General features: G+C 37.0%; 1 protein-coding gene across 5 annotated transcripts in view; it reads left to right on the top strand.

The window, feature by feature from the left end:
- Window positions 1-16,722, top strand: part of ANO6 (anoctamin 6) — a 186,668-nt gene that overhangs the window by 128,457 nt on the left and 41,489 nt on the right. For 4 of the 5 annotated variants that reach the window (XM_021704769.2, XM_021704771.2, XM_021704768.2 and 1 more), the window contains exons 8-10: window positions 3,005-3,139; window positions 11,742-11,847; window positions 15,882-15,942. In XM_021704769.2, coding sequence (XP_021560444.1) covers window positions 3,005-3,139; window positions 11,742-11,847; window positions 15,882-15,942 — 302 coding nt within the window. The remainder of the gene's footprint in view (window positions 1-3,004; window positions 3,140-11,741; window positions 11,848-15,881; window positions 15,943-16,722) is intronic. The other variant, XM_021704770.2, reaches the window with a different exon arrangement.

The following is a 16,722-nucleotide window of genomic DNA, read 5'->3' as shown; positions in this document are numbered from 1 at the left end:
AGTTTTGGGTGCCTGGGTGGCTCAGTTGGTTGGGTGACTGCCTTCGGCTCAGGTCATGATCCTGGAGTTCCGGGGTCCAATCCCGCATCAGGCTCCCTGCTCAGCGGGGGAGTCTGCTTCTCCCTCTGACCCTCCTCCCTCTCATGCTCTCTCTCTCTATCTCATTCTCTCTCTCAAATAAATAAATAAAATCATAAAAAAAAAAACACTGAAGAGTTTTGGTTTACTTTGTTTTATATTTTATTATGGGAAATTTCAGACATACACAAAAGGAGAGAGAACAGTACCGCAAAACTGCCTATATCTGTCTCCCAGCTCCAAAAATTATGAACCTGCACGGTCATGGACTGACTGCATTTGGTTCATTAATTTCTCACCCTCATTGCATCTTGTCTGTTGTTTGACTTTGTATTGTATCTTGTCCTGTGTGGCATGTATGAAGCCAAATCAAATGTGCAGTGAGGTGTCATTGAGTTTGGAGTCCCGAACCTGTTACAATTGTGCAAATTTTGCTTTATGAGTGAATAAAGCTGACATTGTGGAAAGACACAACTTGTGCCTACGCACCTTTATAGCACGCTTGGGACAAGAACTGAGTGTGCTGGGTCTCCAGATAGAAGGAGCTTACTGAGTGCTCAGCTCAGAGGATGAAAATAGAGCCAGCCAGTCACCTCAGCATGACATCTAGTCACGACAACATGACACCTCAGGACACTGAAGACAGAAAGAAGATCCTGAGAACCCCCAGAAAGAGAAACAGGCTTCATTTGAAGGAGCAAGACTCAGAATAACACTGAACTCCTCAATGACAACCCTGCAGGTAGAAGAAAAGTGAGCAATAATTTCAAGTTTCCAAGGGAGGTGATTTCTCACTTTCCAATTCCATAAATGGTCAAGCTGTTAAAATAAGTGTGAGGAATTTTCACAATTTAAATGTGCAAGGTAATGGAGGAGGTGCTCCATGAAGGAAGAGAAAAACATGACTTCAGTAAACAGGGATTCCCAACATGACAGAGGAATGGCGAGATCCCAGGTGACGACTCTGGCAGGGCTAGAGAATCATTAATCAGGGTGGAGAAGATCTGATGAGATTTATTCAAGGAGATGAAATCAAGAAACTACCTCATGTGTTTGAAAGTACTGAGAAAATTACATGTTAGGTAAAAAGTTTGGGGTTAAATTGTTGGTAAGCACACAGAAAACTAAGCAGTGAACCACTGTGACAATTACTAGAACTATCTGACCCCTTACTGAGTATATACTTAAAACTTTGATCAAAAAGCTGAATTTTTAGAAATTGGTGTTAAGAATTGGGATTTTTTGGCAGAAAGAGAATGATCAGAATATCATATTTGAAGGAATTATTATTATATTATTCCCAGCCTTTCAGCAAGATCTTGGAGGCAGGTTTCTAAGATTCAAAAATTCTTTCTGAGGGGCGCCTGGGTGGCTCAGTCATTAAGTGTCTGCCTTTGGCTCAGGTCATGATCCCAGGGTTCTGGGATGGAGCCCCACATCGGGCTCCCTGCTCAGCGGGAAGCCTGCTTCTCCTTCCCACTCCCCCTGCTTGTGCTCCCTCTCTCGCTGTGTCTCTCTCTGTCAAATAAATAAATAAAATCTAAAAAAAAAAAATTCTTTCTGATCTTCTTGCCTCCAATATAATGTAGATATCTTTGGAAATAATGAACTCCCTGTCATGGTCAGTATCCAAGCAGGGACTACCTGACTAGCTCTAAATGAGGCAGAATATTTTTACTATTGGGGAGCTGGACCAGTAACCTCTAACATTCTTTCCAGTTTTAAATGTAGCATTTCCAGTGTGGATGGTTGATAAAAACATACCACAGAAAGTCTAACAGCCAAGACGTTGCAAACCCATTGCTGGCTTTTCTTTCTCAGGCACTACCCTGAGCCTGTCATTGGCCTGCAATCTATGAGCCAGACAACACAGCCCCAATCACTTAAAAATCCAACACTTGGTTCCTCCTGACCCCTGATTCCAGGTCTGTCTCAGCCCTTCCTTATCCCCAGGGATGTGGCCTACACCCAGGCCTATGACCTGTGAAGCTGACCACTGGTTCAGCCCAGAGATGTTCCTGTCTGAAGGAAGTCTCCTGGGACTTCAGGTCTTCCTCAGAGCTTAGTCCCCACCAAGCTAAGCCCAAGGACCTCAGCCCAGCTCCATACTGAGCTGGAAGTCTCATAGAGGCCTCTGAGGAAGCGAAGAGCTAAGTAAATCTACAGTTTCTGTGGACCAGTACTGAGCCAGGAAGGAGGCAGTCTAGGAAAGATCAACAACAGCCAACAGTCATCATCTCAATGTGCTCTCCTCACCTCTCAACTCTTAGTGCCCAACTGTATCTGTCTCCCTTTCAGGAATAGTCTGGAGCTGCTTCCTGTCCTGCCCCCTTTCTTCCAACTGTGCCTCCCTGGACTCTTCCATTGATGAGTTTTCAAAACTTAGAAAAAATAGAAGTGCTAGATATAAGGAATACGGGACGGTGGATTCCTCAGTCATTATCAGTGACTTCTTATCAGTCCTTTTCTTGTATTTGTGATTGACATTACATTTGCTCCAAGGAAGTTCCCTGGATAAGCAAAAGCAGGTTAACTGGGAGCAGATTGTTCATGGTCATTTGTCTCATGCATGTTACAAACAATCTTTTGGAGAATGTATCAGATGTGTTCGTATTTACAAAGAAGGATGATGATGTTCTCTATTTGCTTACTATGTAGCATTTTTCTTTCCTTCGCCCTGTTCTAGTTGACTTTGCTTCATCAGGCTCACCAGTGATCAGTACTTCTATGATACGTAAAATACTTGTTTCATAGTGGAATTTGGGGTCTTTATGAAAATGAACATGTTTTAAGTATGAATTGGGTAAGAGGTTTAAGCTTAAAGCCTCCGGTATTTAAAATCAGAAATTAAGGTTAGGATGAAGCTGCAAAGTGGTTCAATTAGAAATAATCGCGCCTCAGATAACCAATTTCTGTCTTTGTTCAGGAAATATTATGGAGAAAAGATTGGAATCTACTTTGCTTGGCTGGGCTACTATACTCAGATGCTCTTGCTGGCTGCGGTAGTCGGAGTGGCTTGCTTTCTCTATGGATATTTTAATCAGAATAACTGTACATGGAGGTAAATTCTGTTTATTCCTTGTTACTGTGATGAAAAGTTGATTAGACATAAAATTATTTTCAGGGTCTTAGACTGTTTTAGTAAAGGAAGACTCAGAACACTTACTGCTTTGGATGATATATCCCTTTTGTCCTGAGTATAATAACTAAGTGGGAAAAAAATTTTTTTAGATAATGCGGCCCAGTTTCTGACAAGAATATTACCCTTAGGAAACACTCCAATTTTTAAAGACAATACTTTGAAAAAGAAAGGCGGTGTGGAGGGAGGATTTTCCTTGAACTTCTGCTCCCCAGAGGAATGCTTCACTCAGCCCTACAGATGTGAGCCAAGAGCAGCTCTGATTTCTTCAAGGTTTCAAAGGCAAAACTTGATAAAATTGGTGTCTTTATGCTTTTAGAAATGACTTTTTAATATATATTAGGAAACATGTTTAAAAATTCAAGTAAACAACACTTTTGTTTTTGTTTTACTTTTTAAAAAATTAGGCCTTACAGTGTTATGGGAAAAAAAATAAGTGATAAACAATTCATTTGTGCTTGATGTTAGAATTAAAATACCAGCTGCACTGTTTAAAGGGAAAAAGCATGGATGCCAGAACACACTGAATTTCACCATCACTGTTCTGAATTGTGTTATTATTCCTCTGCTTTTGGTAGTCTCAACCTTTAGAAGGGATGCAACACTGAAGCAGGCATTTTCTTGTGTTCACCTGGCCTCTCTCCAGCTGTGACAGCCAGATCAAAATTTCTGGGCACCAGCAATGAGCTAGCTGATGACCAGATTTTTCTAGCCCCAAGCATATCAGCCTGGCTCCCCAGGCAGGAAGCTTACATGGCAGCTCTGATGTATAGGCATAATTATCCATTCTATTTAATGGAGAATTCTGAGCGTTTTGTACCCATTATGGCTTCTTAGCTAGAAAGCTGCAGATGGTCTTTGAAGTATTCTCCTCTCTTCACTGAAAATAAAGAGTTCAGGGCCAAAGGCTGAATGTTGATACTTTTTGCCAAAATTTGTCTCTGGCTTCTCCATTGTTTTGTATACTGTTCCAACCAAAAACAAAACAAAAAAACAAAACCAAAAAAACAAAAACCAAAAAAACCAACATCTCAAATATACACCTTCAAAGTACAAAAGTAGCATTTTTATAAGGTTCTTGCATTGTGACTGTTCTCATTATAGGTCGTTTTATACAAACACCCCAACAGTCACAGCACATGTTTCTACTATTTCACAAAGATTAGTTTACAGAAATCTGGGGGAGGGTCTTGGGGATATACTGCCTGTGCTCAGAACTATTGGGGCTTTAATTACTATTTAAATACATGCATTTAAATATTTTCAGTTACATTTATTACATGCTGAGTAGATTCACAGGAATAGAAAATGTATTTAAGGTATAAGGAATAATGGATGATCCCTCACCAGTTTAAGAAAGAACATTACTGTTACCTGGGAAATGCTTCCCTCAGTTGCATTCCCTCACTTTCCACTTTGGAAATAGAACTACACCAAATTTTGATTTTTTTTAATCATTCCTTTATATATACTATATATTCTTTATCAGATATATTTGTATCCCTACAAAATATATTTCATTTTGTGTGCTTTTGAAAATATGCATATGTAAGTGGAGGATACTATAGGTATTTCCGCTTCTATAAAAGCTTATGTTTAAAGCTTATGTCCCCCTTTAAACATAACAGCTTTATTGAGATATGATTCACATATCATGAAGTGCACCCTTTCAAAGTATACAGTTCAGTGGTTTTAAGTCAATTCAGAGTTGTGCAACCATCACCACTGTCTAATTTTAAAACATTTTCATCACCCCAAAAAGAAACTTCATCCCCATTAGCAGTCACTCCCTTAACCCCCCTTCTCTTAGCCCTTGCAACTATGAATCTACTGTCTGTCTCTGTGGATTTGCTTATTCTGGACATTTCATATAAGTGGAACCGTACAATATGTGGCCTTTTGTGACTCTTCTTTGACTTAGCATAATCTTTTCAAGGTTTATTCATGTTGTAGCATATATCGGTACATCATTCCCCTTTGTGGTCAAATAAAATGACATTGTATGGATACCACATTGTTTATCCGTTCATCCATGTCAATTTAGGTTGTTTCTACTTTTTGGCTATTATTACTTATTCTGCTATGGACATTCATGTACAAGTTTTTGTGTGAACATACGTTTTCAGTTCACTCGAGAATATATCCTTCAAAAAATGGAATTGCTGGAATACATGGTAACTCTATGTTTAACATTTTGAGGAGCTGCCAGAGTATTTTTCAGAGTGACCGCACCATTGTACTTCCATAGTAGCAATTTATGAGGATTCCAGTTTCTCCACATCCTCATCAACACTTGATATTGCTGGGTTTTACAAATACCTATGTATTAGTCATCCTGGTGGGTATGAAGTGGTATGTCAGTGTGGATTTGTTTGTATTTCCCTAATGCCTACTGATATTGAGCATCTTTTCATGTGCTTATTTGCCATTTGTATATCTTCTTTGGAGAACATCTGTTCAAATCCTTTGCCTCTCTTAATTGTGTTGTCTTTTTATTGTCTTTTTTAAACTGTTCTTTATCCTGGATAAAATCCTTTATCAAATATATTGCAAATATTTTCTCCCATTCTATGGATTGCCTTTTCACTTACTTGATGGTATCCTTTGAAGCACAACAGTTTTTAATTTTAATGAAGTCTAGTTTACCTAATTTTTTTCTTTTGTTTGTGCTTTTGGTATTATATCTTAGAAAGCATTTTTATCCAGAGTCATAAAGATTTTATCAGTGTTTATCATCTAAAAGTTTTATAGATTTAGGTCTGTGATTCATTTTTTTACCAGGTATATATCCAGGGGCCCCAGCACCATTTTTTTTTTTTTTTTTAAGATTTTATTTATTTATTTGACAGAGAGAGACACAGCGAGAGAGGGAACACAAGCAGGGGGAGTGGGAGAAGGAGAGGCAGGCTTCCCACTGAGCAGGGTGCCCGATGTGGGGCTCGATCCCAGGACCCTGGGATCATGACCTGAGTCGAAGGCAGATGCTTAATGACTGAGCCACCCAGGTGCCACCCCCCCCCCCAGCACCATTTTTGAAAAGACTGTTCTTTCCGCATTTGATTGTCTTAGCACCATTGTCAAAAACCAATTGGCTAGAGGTGTAACAGTTTGTTTATGGACTCTCAATTGTTTTCCATTGATCTCTATGTCTGCCCTTTTTGCAAATACATACTATATTGATTACTGTAGCTTTGTTAAGTTTTGAAATTGAAAACTGCAAAACTTTTTCAAGATTGTTTTGGCCATTTTGGGTCCCTTACATTCCATTTTAATTTTAGGATTAGTTTGTCCATTTCTGCAAAAAAGCCAGAATTGCATTAAATCTCAGGTCAATATTAAGACTTCTGATCTATGAACATAGAATGTCTTTCCATTTATGTAGGTTGTCTTTAATTTCTATTAATAAACTATTTTGTAGTTCTTACTATTTTGTATTTAAGTTTCACACTTTTCTCAAATTTATTCTAAGTAATTAATTCTTTTTGATGTTATTATAAATGAAATTGCTTCCTTCATTTCATTTTTGGATTATTCATTGCTAGTGTATAGAAATACAATTGCTTTTTGTGTATTGATTTTGTGTCTTATAACCTTGAGGGGCCGGCTTATTAATTCTAATAGTTCTTTGGTACATTTCATAGAATTTTAATATGCAGTGTCATGTCATCTCGAATAAAAAAAGTTTTACTTACTCCTTTCCAGTCTGGAGGCTTTTAATTTATTTTCCTTGTGTGGTTCCCATGATTAGAGTCTCCAGTACAATATTAATCTTAAGAGGGAAACATTTAGTCCTTCACCAGTAGGGATAACATTTGCTGTGGGTTTTTCATAATTGTTCTCTATCAAGTTGAGAAGTTCTCTTCTATTCTCAGTTTTTATTTGTTACTCTGTTAAAATGGCGTATTACATGAATTGATTTTTCTATGTTGAACTATCCTTGCATTCCTGGATACATCCCACTGGATCATGATTCTTTCTATATGTTACTGGATTTGATTTGCTAGTATTTTGTTGAGGATTTTTGCATTTGTATTCATAAGAGATAATGGTCTATAGTTTTTCTGTGACGTCTTGGTATGATTTTGGTATCAGTGTAACATTGGTATCATAGAATGAATTGGGAAGTGTTCCCACTTCTTTATTTTTAGAAGGGTTTGTGAAGCATTTGTGTCAGTTCTTTAAATGGTTGATAGAATTCACCAGTGAAGCCATCTGGGCCTAGGCATTTCTTCATGGGAATTAAAAAAAAAAAATTTTTTTTTTAAATTACTAATTCAATCTCTTTCCTTGCTATTGGTCCATTCAGATTTTCTATTTCTTCTTGAGTCGGCTTCAGTTATTTACTTCTTTCTAGGAATTTATTTCATCTAGATTACTTAATTTGTTAGCATATAATTATTCATAGTATTCCCTTATAATCCTTTTTATTTTTTTAACGTTAATAGCAACGTCCCTCCTATCATTTCTGAATTTAATAATTTGAAACTTTTTTCTTTTTCCCAATTAGTCTAGCTAAAGATTTGTCTATTTTGTTGATCTTTTCAAAGAACCAACTTTTGTTTTGGCTGATTTTTCTGTTTGTCTATTCTCTATTTCATTTATTTTTGCCTTTTGCCTTTCATTTGAATGTTTAATTCATTTACATTTAATGTCATTTTTATTTTCTATCTGTTTTATGTCTTTTTCCCCCCTATTCCTCTATTACTACCCTTTTTTTTGTGTAAAATAGATGTTTTCTATACCATTTTAATTCCAGTTTGTTGTTTCTTACTCTTTTGTTGTTGTTATTTTCTTAAGTGGTTGCCCTGGAGATTGTAATTAATATCTTGTTGTAAAGCAATTTCATTCAGTTTTAATGCCAACTTAATTTCAGTGGTATGCAGAAAGTTTACTTTGGTACAAGTCTTTTCCTTTTGTGCTATTATTCTCATACAAATTACATCTTTATGCATTATAAGCCCATCAACACAGTTTTATAATTATTGTTTTATGCAGTTATCTTTTACATCAGATAGAAGAAAATAATTAAATGCAAATATATATTTGTAATGTGTTATTTACCCTGTGTAGTTACCTCTACCAAGTGCTCTTCATTTCTTCAGGTGAGTTTGAGTTACTGTCTAGTGTCCTTTCATTTAAGCCTGGAGGACTTTCCTTAATAGTTCTTGTGGAGCAGGTCAGCTAGCAACATGTTCTTTCAGGTTTTGTTTATCTAGGAATGTCTTAATTTCTCCTTCATTTTTTTTTTGAAGAATAGTTTTGCTGGATATAGAATACTTGATTGACCATCTTTTTCTTTCAGCACTTGGAGTATACCATCCCATTGCCTTCTGGTCTCTATGGTTTCTGATAAGTCAACTGGTTATCTTACTGAGGAGTCTTTGTACATGCTGAATCACTTTTCTCTTTCTGCTGTCAAAATTCTCTTTGTTCTTGTCTTTGGACACTTCCAGTATGAAGTGCCTATGTTTGGATATCTTTGAGTTTATCCTACTTGGAGTTTGTTGAGCTTCCTGGGTGTACAAATTAATGCTTTCATCAAATTTGGGAACTTTTCAGTTGTTATTTCTTCAGATACTCTTTCTGCCCACTTCTTTTTTTCCCCCTTCCTCCTGGGACTCCTATTATGTGCATATTGGTATTGTTGATGGTGTCCTACCTCTCTCTGAGGCTGTGTTCATTTTTCTTCATTACTTTTTCTTTCTGCTCCTCAGACTGAATAATCTCAGTAGACCTAGTTTTAAATTAGCTGATTTTTTTTCCCCCTGCTGGTCATCTGCAGAGGAACCTCTCAGTGAACTTTTCATTTTAATTGTACTTTTGTATCTCTAGAATTTCTACTTGGTTCTTTTAACAATTTTTTATATTGATATTCTCTGCATGGTGAGATGTTCACATAGTTTAATTCTTTAGGCATAGTTCCTATCAGGTCCTCAACCTGTGTTTAATTGCTTATTTAAGTTTTTGTCTAGTCAGTCCAATATCTGGGTTTCCTCAAGGACCAGTTTCTATTGACTGCTTTTTTGCGCCTGTGTTATGACCAAAATTTTGTTTCTTTGTGTATCTTGTAATTTTCTGTTGAGAACTGGGCATTTTAAATATTATAATGTGGCAGATCTAGAAATCCTATTTCCCCTCTTCAGAGATGTGGCTTCTGTTGTCATCACTGCTGCTGTTCATTCAGTTACTTTCCTGAACAAATTCTGTAAAGTCTTTATTTTTTGTTCCATGTGACCATGAAGCCTGGGTTCAATAAGCTTAGTTGTCAGCTAATGATTGGACAGTGATTTCTTTAAATGCTGGGAACCAGTCATTCTTGGAGCCTTTGCCAAGTTGCTCTGTGTGTGTCTATGGGGAATGCCTTCAGCACTTTAGCAGGCAGTTTGCAGATCTTCTTGCTCCTTTACTCCCCACTTATGCAGAACCTCAAAGCCAGCCAGAGATGAGGGATTAAGGTTTCCTCAGGCCCTTACTGGCCACATGCACTGTCCTACACATGCACATGGCCTTCTACAATCCTAGGAATTAATTGGAGCTTTTTAAAGCCTCCTATAGGTATCTCATTCCCCAATGTTTCCTTTTAAGTTTTTTGATCAGCATCTTGTTAGCCCCTCCTGGTATTGCCACCTCAGGCAGTTGTAATGTAATACTAATACTTTCAACAGACACTCTGGGGATAGTATTGTTTGCACAGTATGTATGAGCTCTGATACGGGTGAAAAATAACAAATCCTGTTAATGGAGCTTTTCCAGGGAGCTTCCAGACTGGTCAAATAGTGACAGTTCTCTGGGAATGGGTTTTTTGGTAGCTTCAAATCACTTCTGCCTCCATCAGTGGCTGCTAGGCTACCATGGTTGTGGGGCTGTTGTCTTTTAACCCCACCATTAGGCTAAGGATATGGGGATGGGGATAGGTCAAAGTAAAATGTCACAAAGCTCACTATCTTTATGGAGATTTAGCTATTTTTACTTCTCAGACTACTGCAAGCCCTTGTTTCATTTCCAGAGTTCTACAGAGGTTACTTTTTACAAATTTTGCCAGTGTTCTCATTGCTTTTGTGGAGGAGCAGATTTTCCAAGATCTTTACTCAGCTATTCTAGAAGTGTTTTCCCTGCCAGTTTGTTTTTAACTGAGTTATTTGCAAGGCTAACGAATTCTACAACTCCAGTGCCATTCACATAAGGAGTCCATCTGAGAAGCTTCCCCCAGAGGGAGCAGTCTGCACCCTCTTGTAAGTTTGCTTTTTTCTTATTAATTTATTAACTTGTAGAAGTTCTTTAAATACTCTAGTGAATAGTCCTTTGTCATTTTCATGTGTTGCAAAACTTTTACCTGTTTGTGGCTATTTTTTCTTCTCCCCCCTTTGTGGTCTTTTAATGAAGTTCTCACTTTTATAAGATTTTGAATTTATCAATATTTTCCTTTATGATTTATACTTTTTGTTTTCTCATTAGTGGAGTTTTTCCTTACCCCCAATGTTTTCTAGATATCCTCCTTTTTTTTTTTTCCTAACAGGTTCCTACTGCTGCATTCCCATTTTCTACCTGGAGTTGATTTGTATGTGATAGGCTTTAGGAGTTCAGTTCACATTTTTCTATATTGGATATTCGATTGCAGCAAATGTCACTTCTCACTTTACTGGTTTGCTGGACCAGCCCTGTCCTAAGTCAGTTTCTGTCTATGCAGAGGTCTCTTCATAAACTCTGTTTTTTCTTGCTCAGTTCTTCTTAACCTATGGCAATAACACCTTGTTCTTTAGGAATGTCTTGAATGGTCTGAGCCTTTTGCTCTTCTATTGAATTTATGGCTCAAATGAAGGAGAAATAACACCTTCAGATGTTGATTCTTCCAAATTATGAACATGATAATGCATCCATTTATATAGATCTTCTTAACTCTTTCAGAACAGTTTTATCATTTCCTCTCTAAATCTTATACATCTGGAATTTGATTTATTCCTAGGCTCTTTATATTTCTTAAGCTATGGAAAAATGGTATTTAAAAAAATTAATTTTTAATTGTTGCAGTACTATAGGGGTGTAATTCCTTTTTCTGAACCCTGTGTATATTTTGTATACGGATTCTGTGTCCAGCATCCTATATTTGTTTTTCTTGACTTACTGTGCCAGCAAGTTGCAGATCTATAGGGGTGTAATTCCTTTTTCTGAACCCTATGTATATTTTATATACGGATTCTGTGTCCAGCATCCTATATTTGTTTTTCTTGACTTACTGTGCCGGCAGGCCCTCCAACTGAAAAGAAGTAGTGATAGCAGGATGCTTTACCCTGATCTAAAGGAAATAGTTCAGCATTTTACCATTAAGTATAATGTGTGTTTTTTTTTTTATAGGTTTTATATAGCAAGCCTTTGTTAGGTTAATGAAGTTCAATTCCTTTCCTAGTTTTATAAGAATTTAGTTTTATTTTCTTATCACAAATGGATGTTTGATTTTTATCATGCTGCTAGAAAGGAAGTCCTAATCATTAAAATTTTTTAAATTTTATTTTTCTCTTTCCTATAGCAAAGAAGTTTGTCATCCTGATATTGGTGGCAAGATCATCATGTGTCCTCAGTGTGATCAACATTGTTCATTCTGGAATCTTAATATTACTTGCGAGTCCTCAAAGGTAATTTTTGTTACTCTAAATATTTGCAAATAATGGAAGATTTTTTTTTTCTTCTAATAATTTTAGCACAGCCTGGAATTATTTTTTTTTTTCTGTGAAATTCAGAAAAGGTAATTTTCAAATAAGCCTCCAGATATTCTGAAAGATAGACATGGAATGTATGTGTTTATTCCTCTTTTACAAATAGGAAATTGAGATGAAAAGCCTTATCTAAAATCTTTGGGTGGGTCAGTGAGGAACTGCAGAATTGAACTATTGTAGTATTTGAAGTAATCAAAGCAGAAATTTCAAAACCAGCTTATCTCATGAATACTGTTTAATAGGTTTACTTGTTTTCCTTAATTCAAGTGAGTAGAAACCTGATATTTGTACTTGTATTTTTCCACTTCCAAGGTGTGCTGAAACTATGCTACGTTTTTTTAAAAACCCTGATCATCAGATTTAGGCTCTGTCTATGACTATGCATAAGAAAGTCTTTGTATATAAATGATAACAGATACTCACTTTGTCCCAAAACATTCCCACAAAACACACCTGGTTCCCTTAAACATGCTGAAGATCTTGAGCTATATGACTTGTTAAAATCCAGGACCTTTAGGACAAGTATTGAGACTAGAGGTAGCTTACTGAAAGGCATTCCACAAACTCTAGCTGGAGAGAAAGATGGTCATCTTGCTTTGGAGAATTTTCCTGACAACTTTGACCTACTGTTCTCCCATGTTGTGATCTTTTCTCTATCCCCTTGTTCCACCATGAAAACTTAGGAATCTTAAATGACTTCAGAATATTCCAGCCTACTCCATCAGAGTCTTACTTAAACCAAATACATTCCTATTATAATGTCACTTAAAATTTATATTTTGAAAGATTCTTGACCTTTTGACACAACAACCCTGTGAGGTAGGCAGAACAGGTACTACCTCCATTTTACAGATTAAAACACTGAGGGTCTGAGAGATTAAATAATTAGCTCAAGGTCACCCACCTAGTAACTGACAAAGCCAGAAATTGAGAGCAAATCTGCCTTTCTTGCCATTACTGTGTTCCTCACCACCTGACAATAGTAGCAGCCACTTCACTCACAAATTGAGCACTGTGTTTGAAAAACGTTCCGCTACTTAATTAAGATGATTGCAGGGTATTGTCGACACATGGAGTTTTACTCTTAATTTATGAATTAAAGTAGATTTCTTTGCCTGTCCCCCAGAAATGAACACAAATTCTAGACTTTAAAAATCTGTCATAAATCACATAAAGTAAAAGACTTGAAGCTAGCAGGAGGGATGCTGCCTTCCAGCGATGTTGACTCATAAAGGTCACTAGTTAGCACATATCCCTGGACACTGGGTCTAAGGCAAATGCCAGTGATAATGCCAGAGGCAAACTATACTCCACAAAGTACAATTGGAAATTTCATTTTCTTTAAGAAATTCTCTTTCAAAACACCACGCCCCCATCTCTTCTCTCAGTTCTTCTTTTCCACCGACCCATCCCTAAACACGTGACTTTCAAATATGTCCCTGTGTATATTTTTTTTTCATTGTTTTGGAAAAAATGAATCTTTTATTCTATCCTAATTTCCTAAAGAATCCTTTGAATCTTGTTAGGGTGATTTATTCTTTCATATGCCTCCTTCCCTTTGTAAAAGAATTACATTTTAAAAATTTTAAAGAGGAGAAAAAGCAGCTTTCCATGTCTTTCTGTTGGTTAATTTAATCATTTCTTTATTCATACATTTATATATTCGTTTCTGCCTCTTTCTTTTGGAAAGAGAGTATTCACTAATGGACATGAGTGCTAAAAGGGTTAATAAATTAGAAATAGAAAATTATGATCAAGGAAGTGAGGGAACAGTTATGGAGATAATCAGGATTAATGTTGTTTTTGTGATTGAGCATTAAATAAGGTTCTTAGCTTTTTGGCTGGCAAGATAAAAGGGAAATGTGGTAACTTAAAATATTTTGTTCTCAGAAATACATTGTTAGAAAATTTTGATTTTGTTCCTTTGCAGGAAGAAACACAACAAATGGTCACTTTTCTAGATTTTCATTGGTTCCTCTGCTTTAAAACATCATGCCCTGCATATGCAGCCATCTTTTTTCTTTCCTGTTCTATGTGATTAAAGCAGGATGCTGACTGGGGCTGTTCTTAACAGAACTGTGTTTCCCCGTCTGCCCTCCTGGCAAGCAAACTAAGCTAAGCTTTTTACCAAGAAAGCCCCTTGCTTACCTTCTCCCTGATTCCTGCTTATGGGATATATAGAGAAGCCAGCCATCTTGTTCTTTCTGCTGAGTCCTCGATCCTCACAAATGTGGCAAAAATGGTAACTTCATCCAGGCCACCTAACTCCATCTTGTAGGAGTGCAAAGCACATCTCTTATCTTGAGCCAGGCAACAGGGTTGATCTTGGCATTAGTGGTAAACCTGCTTTTTCTTGCTACTCCTATTTTTTTTTTTTCTTTCACATTGACAGATAAGCATCCACTGGCTTTTTCTCAACATGGTAGGGCAAAGAATTCATGGGTAGGGTTTTTTCTTTCTGGAGTAGGTACTCAGAGGTATCAGGGCAAGTAGGGAGGTATCAGCTAGAGGCTTACAGTGATTCCTAGGAGTAACATTGGACAGAATCTTCAGTAATACCATTATAATGCATGGAACATTTACTTACTGTTCTGCATAAGACTTTACTTATGGTAATTTTCACTGAGGGATAAGGCATAACATTAAATGAGAGCTTTGGTTCCATAAGAGTCAAAGCTGAAAGATTTGAAATATTAGTCCATGGAATGCCAAGACTAGAGGAATAGGTGGGTGCAGTGTTCCCCAGAGTGGCCACTCATTTCTTAATTCTGTCTTCCTTAAGTGATTTTTGAGAGGAATAATTAGGTAACAGTTTGGGATTGTGCTTTCTGATCAGGTTCAGATAGAGGATTGAGGGACATCTGTATGCTTTGGAAAACACACGTACAAGATGATGGTTAAGTGGATATTCTTTTATGAAAATGACATTTTCACATAGATGAAAGTTTACCAACTTTATATCAGTTTATAAAGGGCAACCAAAAAAGTTACTTAAAGAGTTTTCCTTAGAAGTGACTTTGAATTTTCTTTAGCAACTGAAAAGTTTGGGTTTTTTTTTTTTTTTTTTAATCCTATAGCTACTTTTTGTACGCTGTCTTCTTTATTCTTCATATGATCTGTATGATCTTTCATAAAGTTGATATTCTACATGTTTGCCTACTTTTTCCAGTACCTTTATACTTCACAGATTTTTTAGGATATGTAAAAATGCTCACTAGTGAAAAATTAGTAACTAATTGAAAGATTTTCCAGGAATCCCGAAAGGGAGATAGGTTATTTATATACTAGCAAAAAAAAAGAAATTTAGCAGAACTAGTGAATAAAGCCTTCTTTGTACAGGTATATCATCTATTCATTCATGGTTGCACCCATTGTAATGTCAGCAACAGTCCCTGTGCCTCCTTAATCTCATGGAAGCCTCCGTCATTGATGGTAGAAAAGCCATCATTGGGTTTGGGGAAACACCTCTCCTTGGGCAGAGCCATCTCAGAATAAACCCCAGCCTTGTGCTCTTCTTAGCAAGAAAAGCAAGAACTCAGTAACTTATCATCTGACCAGGATGAGGTGATGATAAGATGCAAATTGTAAATCCAGAAGTTGCTTAGAGTTCCTTGTATTTGTAGAGCTATACACTTCAAGTTCACTAAGACAGCTTGTAAGAAGAGGCCATCATTCAAAAGTCTGATACTTTAAACTGAATGGAATCTTAACAGCTATGCCAATTTCTTTATCACGATATGGAAAATGCACTGTGGTAAATACAGCAAAGGCTCTTTGCTTTCAAAACAACAAGAAATCCCATCTGCAAGTATGTAGTAGATATGGTGATTGTTAAACTAGGTATCAGCTTCAAAAGAAATTCAGACTGTAGAATACACAAAGCATTGCATATTTGCTGAATGCTAGTGAGTAGAAAACATGATTCAGTTATATGTCATTATTGTATTTTCCAGAAATTGTGCATCTTTGATAGTTTTGGAACCCTAGTGTTTGCAGTATTTATGGGAATATGGGGTAAGTTACTTTCCTTTATTTTTTTGTTTACTTTTACATCTTAACATTAAAAAAAACAAAAATAAAAACCCTGAGATCATACAAGCAGCTAATTTAATACCATTTCACAGTTTGATATGAGCTATCAAAGTAACCCACTTTTAGGACGGTGGATTGCCTAAACTTCAGCTCCCCTGGAACTCCATTTACAATCCTTAAGGCCATTGTACGAGTTACTGCATAAAAAAACTACTTCAAAATGTGGTTGCTTAAAACACACATTTAGTATTTGTCTTGTTCTCTGCATCATCTGGGAGGTCCTTCTCCAGTCATGTACTGGCTCAGCTGATGTGTGCAGTGAGCAAGCAGTTCTACTGGGGTAGATGGTCTGGCAGTTGCCAGGCTGGTTTGGTCTATGGGGCTCACTGTGCTGGCTTGTATTGCTCTACATGATGTCCCATCCTCCAGTGAGCTAGTCCAGGATACTTCACATGGTGGCTTTAGACTTCCAAAGAGAAGCAAGAGAGGGCAAGCCCCAATGCACATTTTTTGAGTCTGCATTTGCCTCAAGTTTGTGAATGTCCCATCAGCCAAAACAGGTCATGGCCAAGCCAACAACAATGTGGGGAGGTGGGAGGATTGCCCAGGTGCTTGGATACAGGGAGGCATGGTTCATTGGGAGCCATTATTGTAACAGTCCCCACAGCTGTGATCCACCCTGACTTACGTGGGGTTGGGGTTCAGGGGAAGCAACACAGGAATTACAGGTGAGCTTTCTTCTTTATATTCTTTTATATGAGG

This window comes from Neomonachus schauinslandi, chromosome 5, assembly GCF_002201575.2.
Source record: "Neomonachus schauinslandi chromosome 5, ASM220157v2, whole genome shotgun sequence".
NCBI classification, from domain to species: Eukaryota; Metazoa; Chordata; class Mammalia; order Carnivora; family Phocidae; genus Neomonachus; species Neomonachus schauinslandi.
Note: the sequence above shows the minus strand (reverse complement) of the source record. Positions and strands in the feature narration are given on the sequence as shown.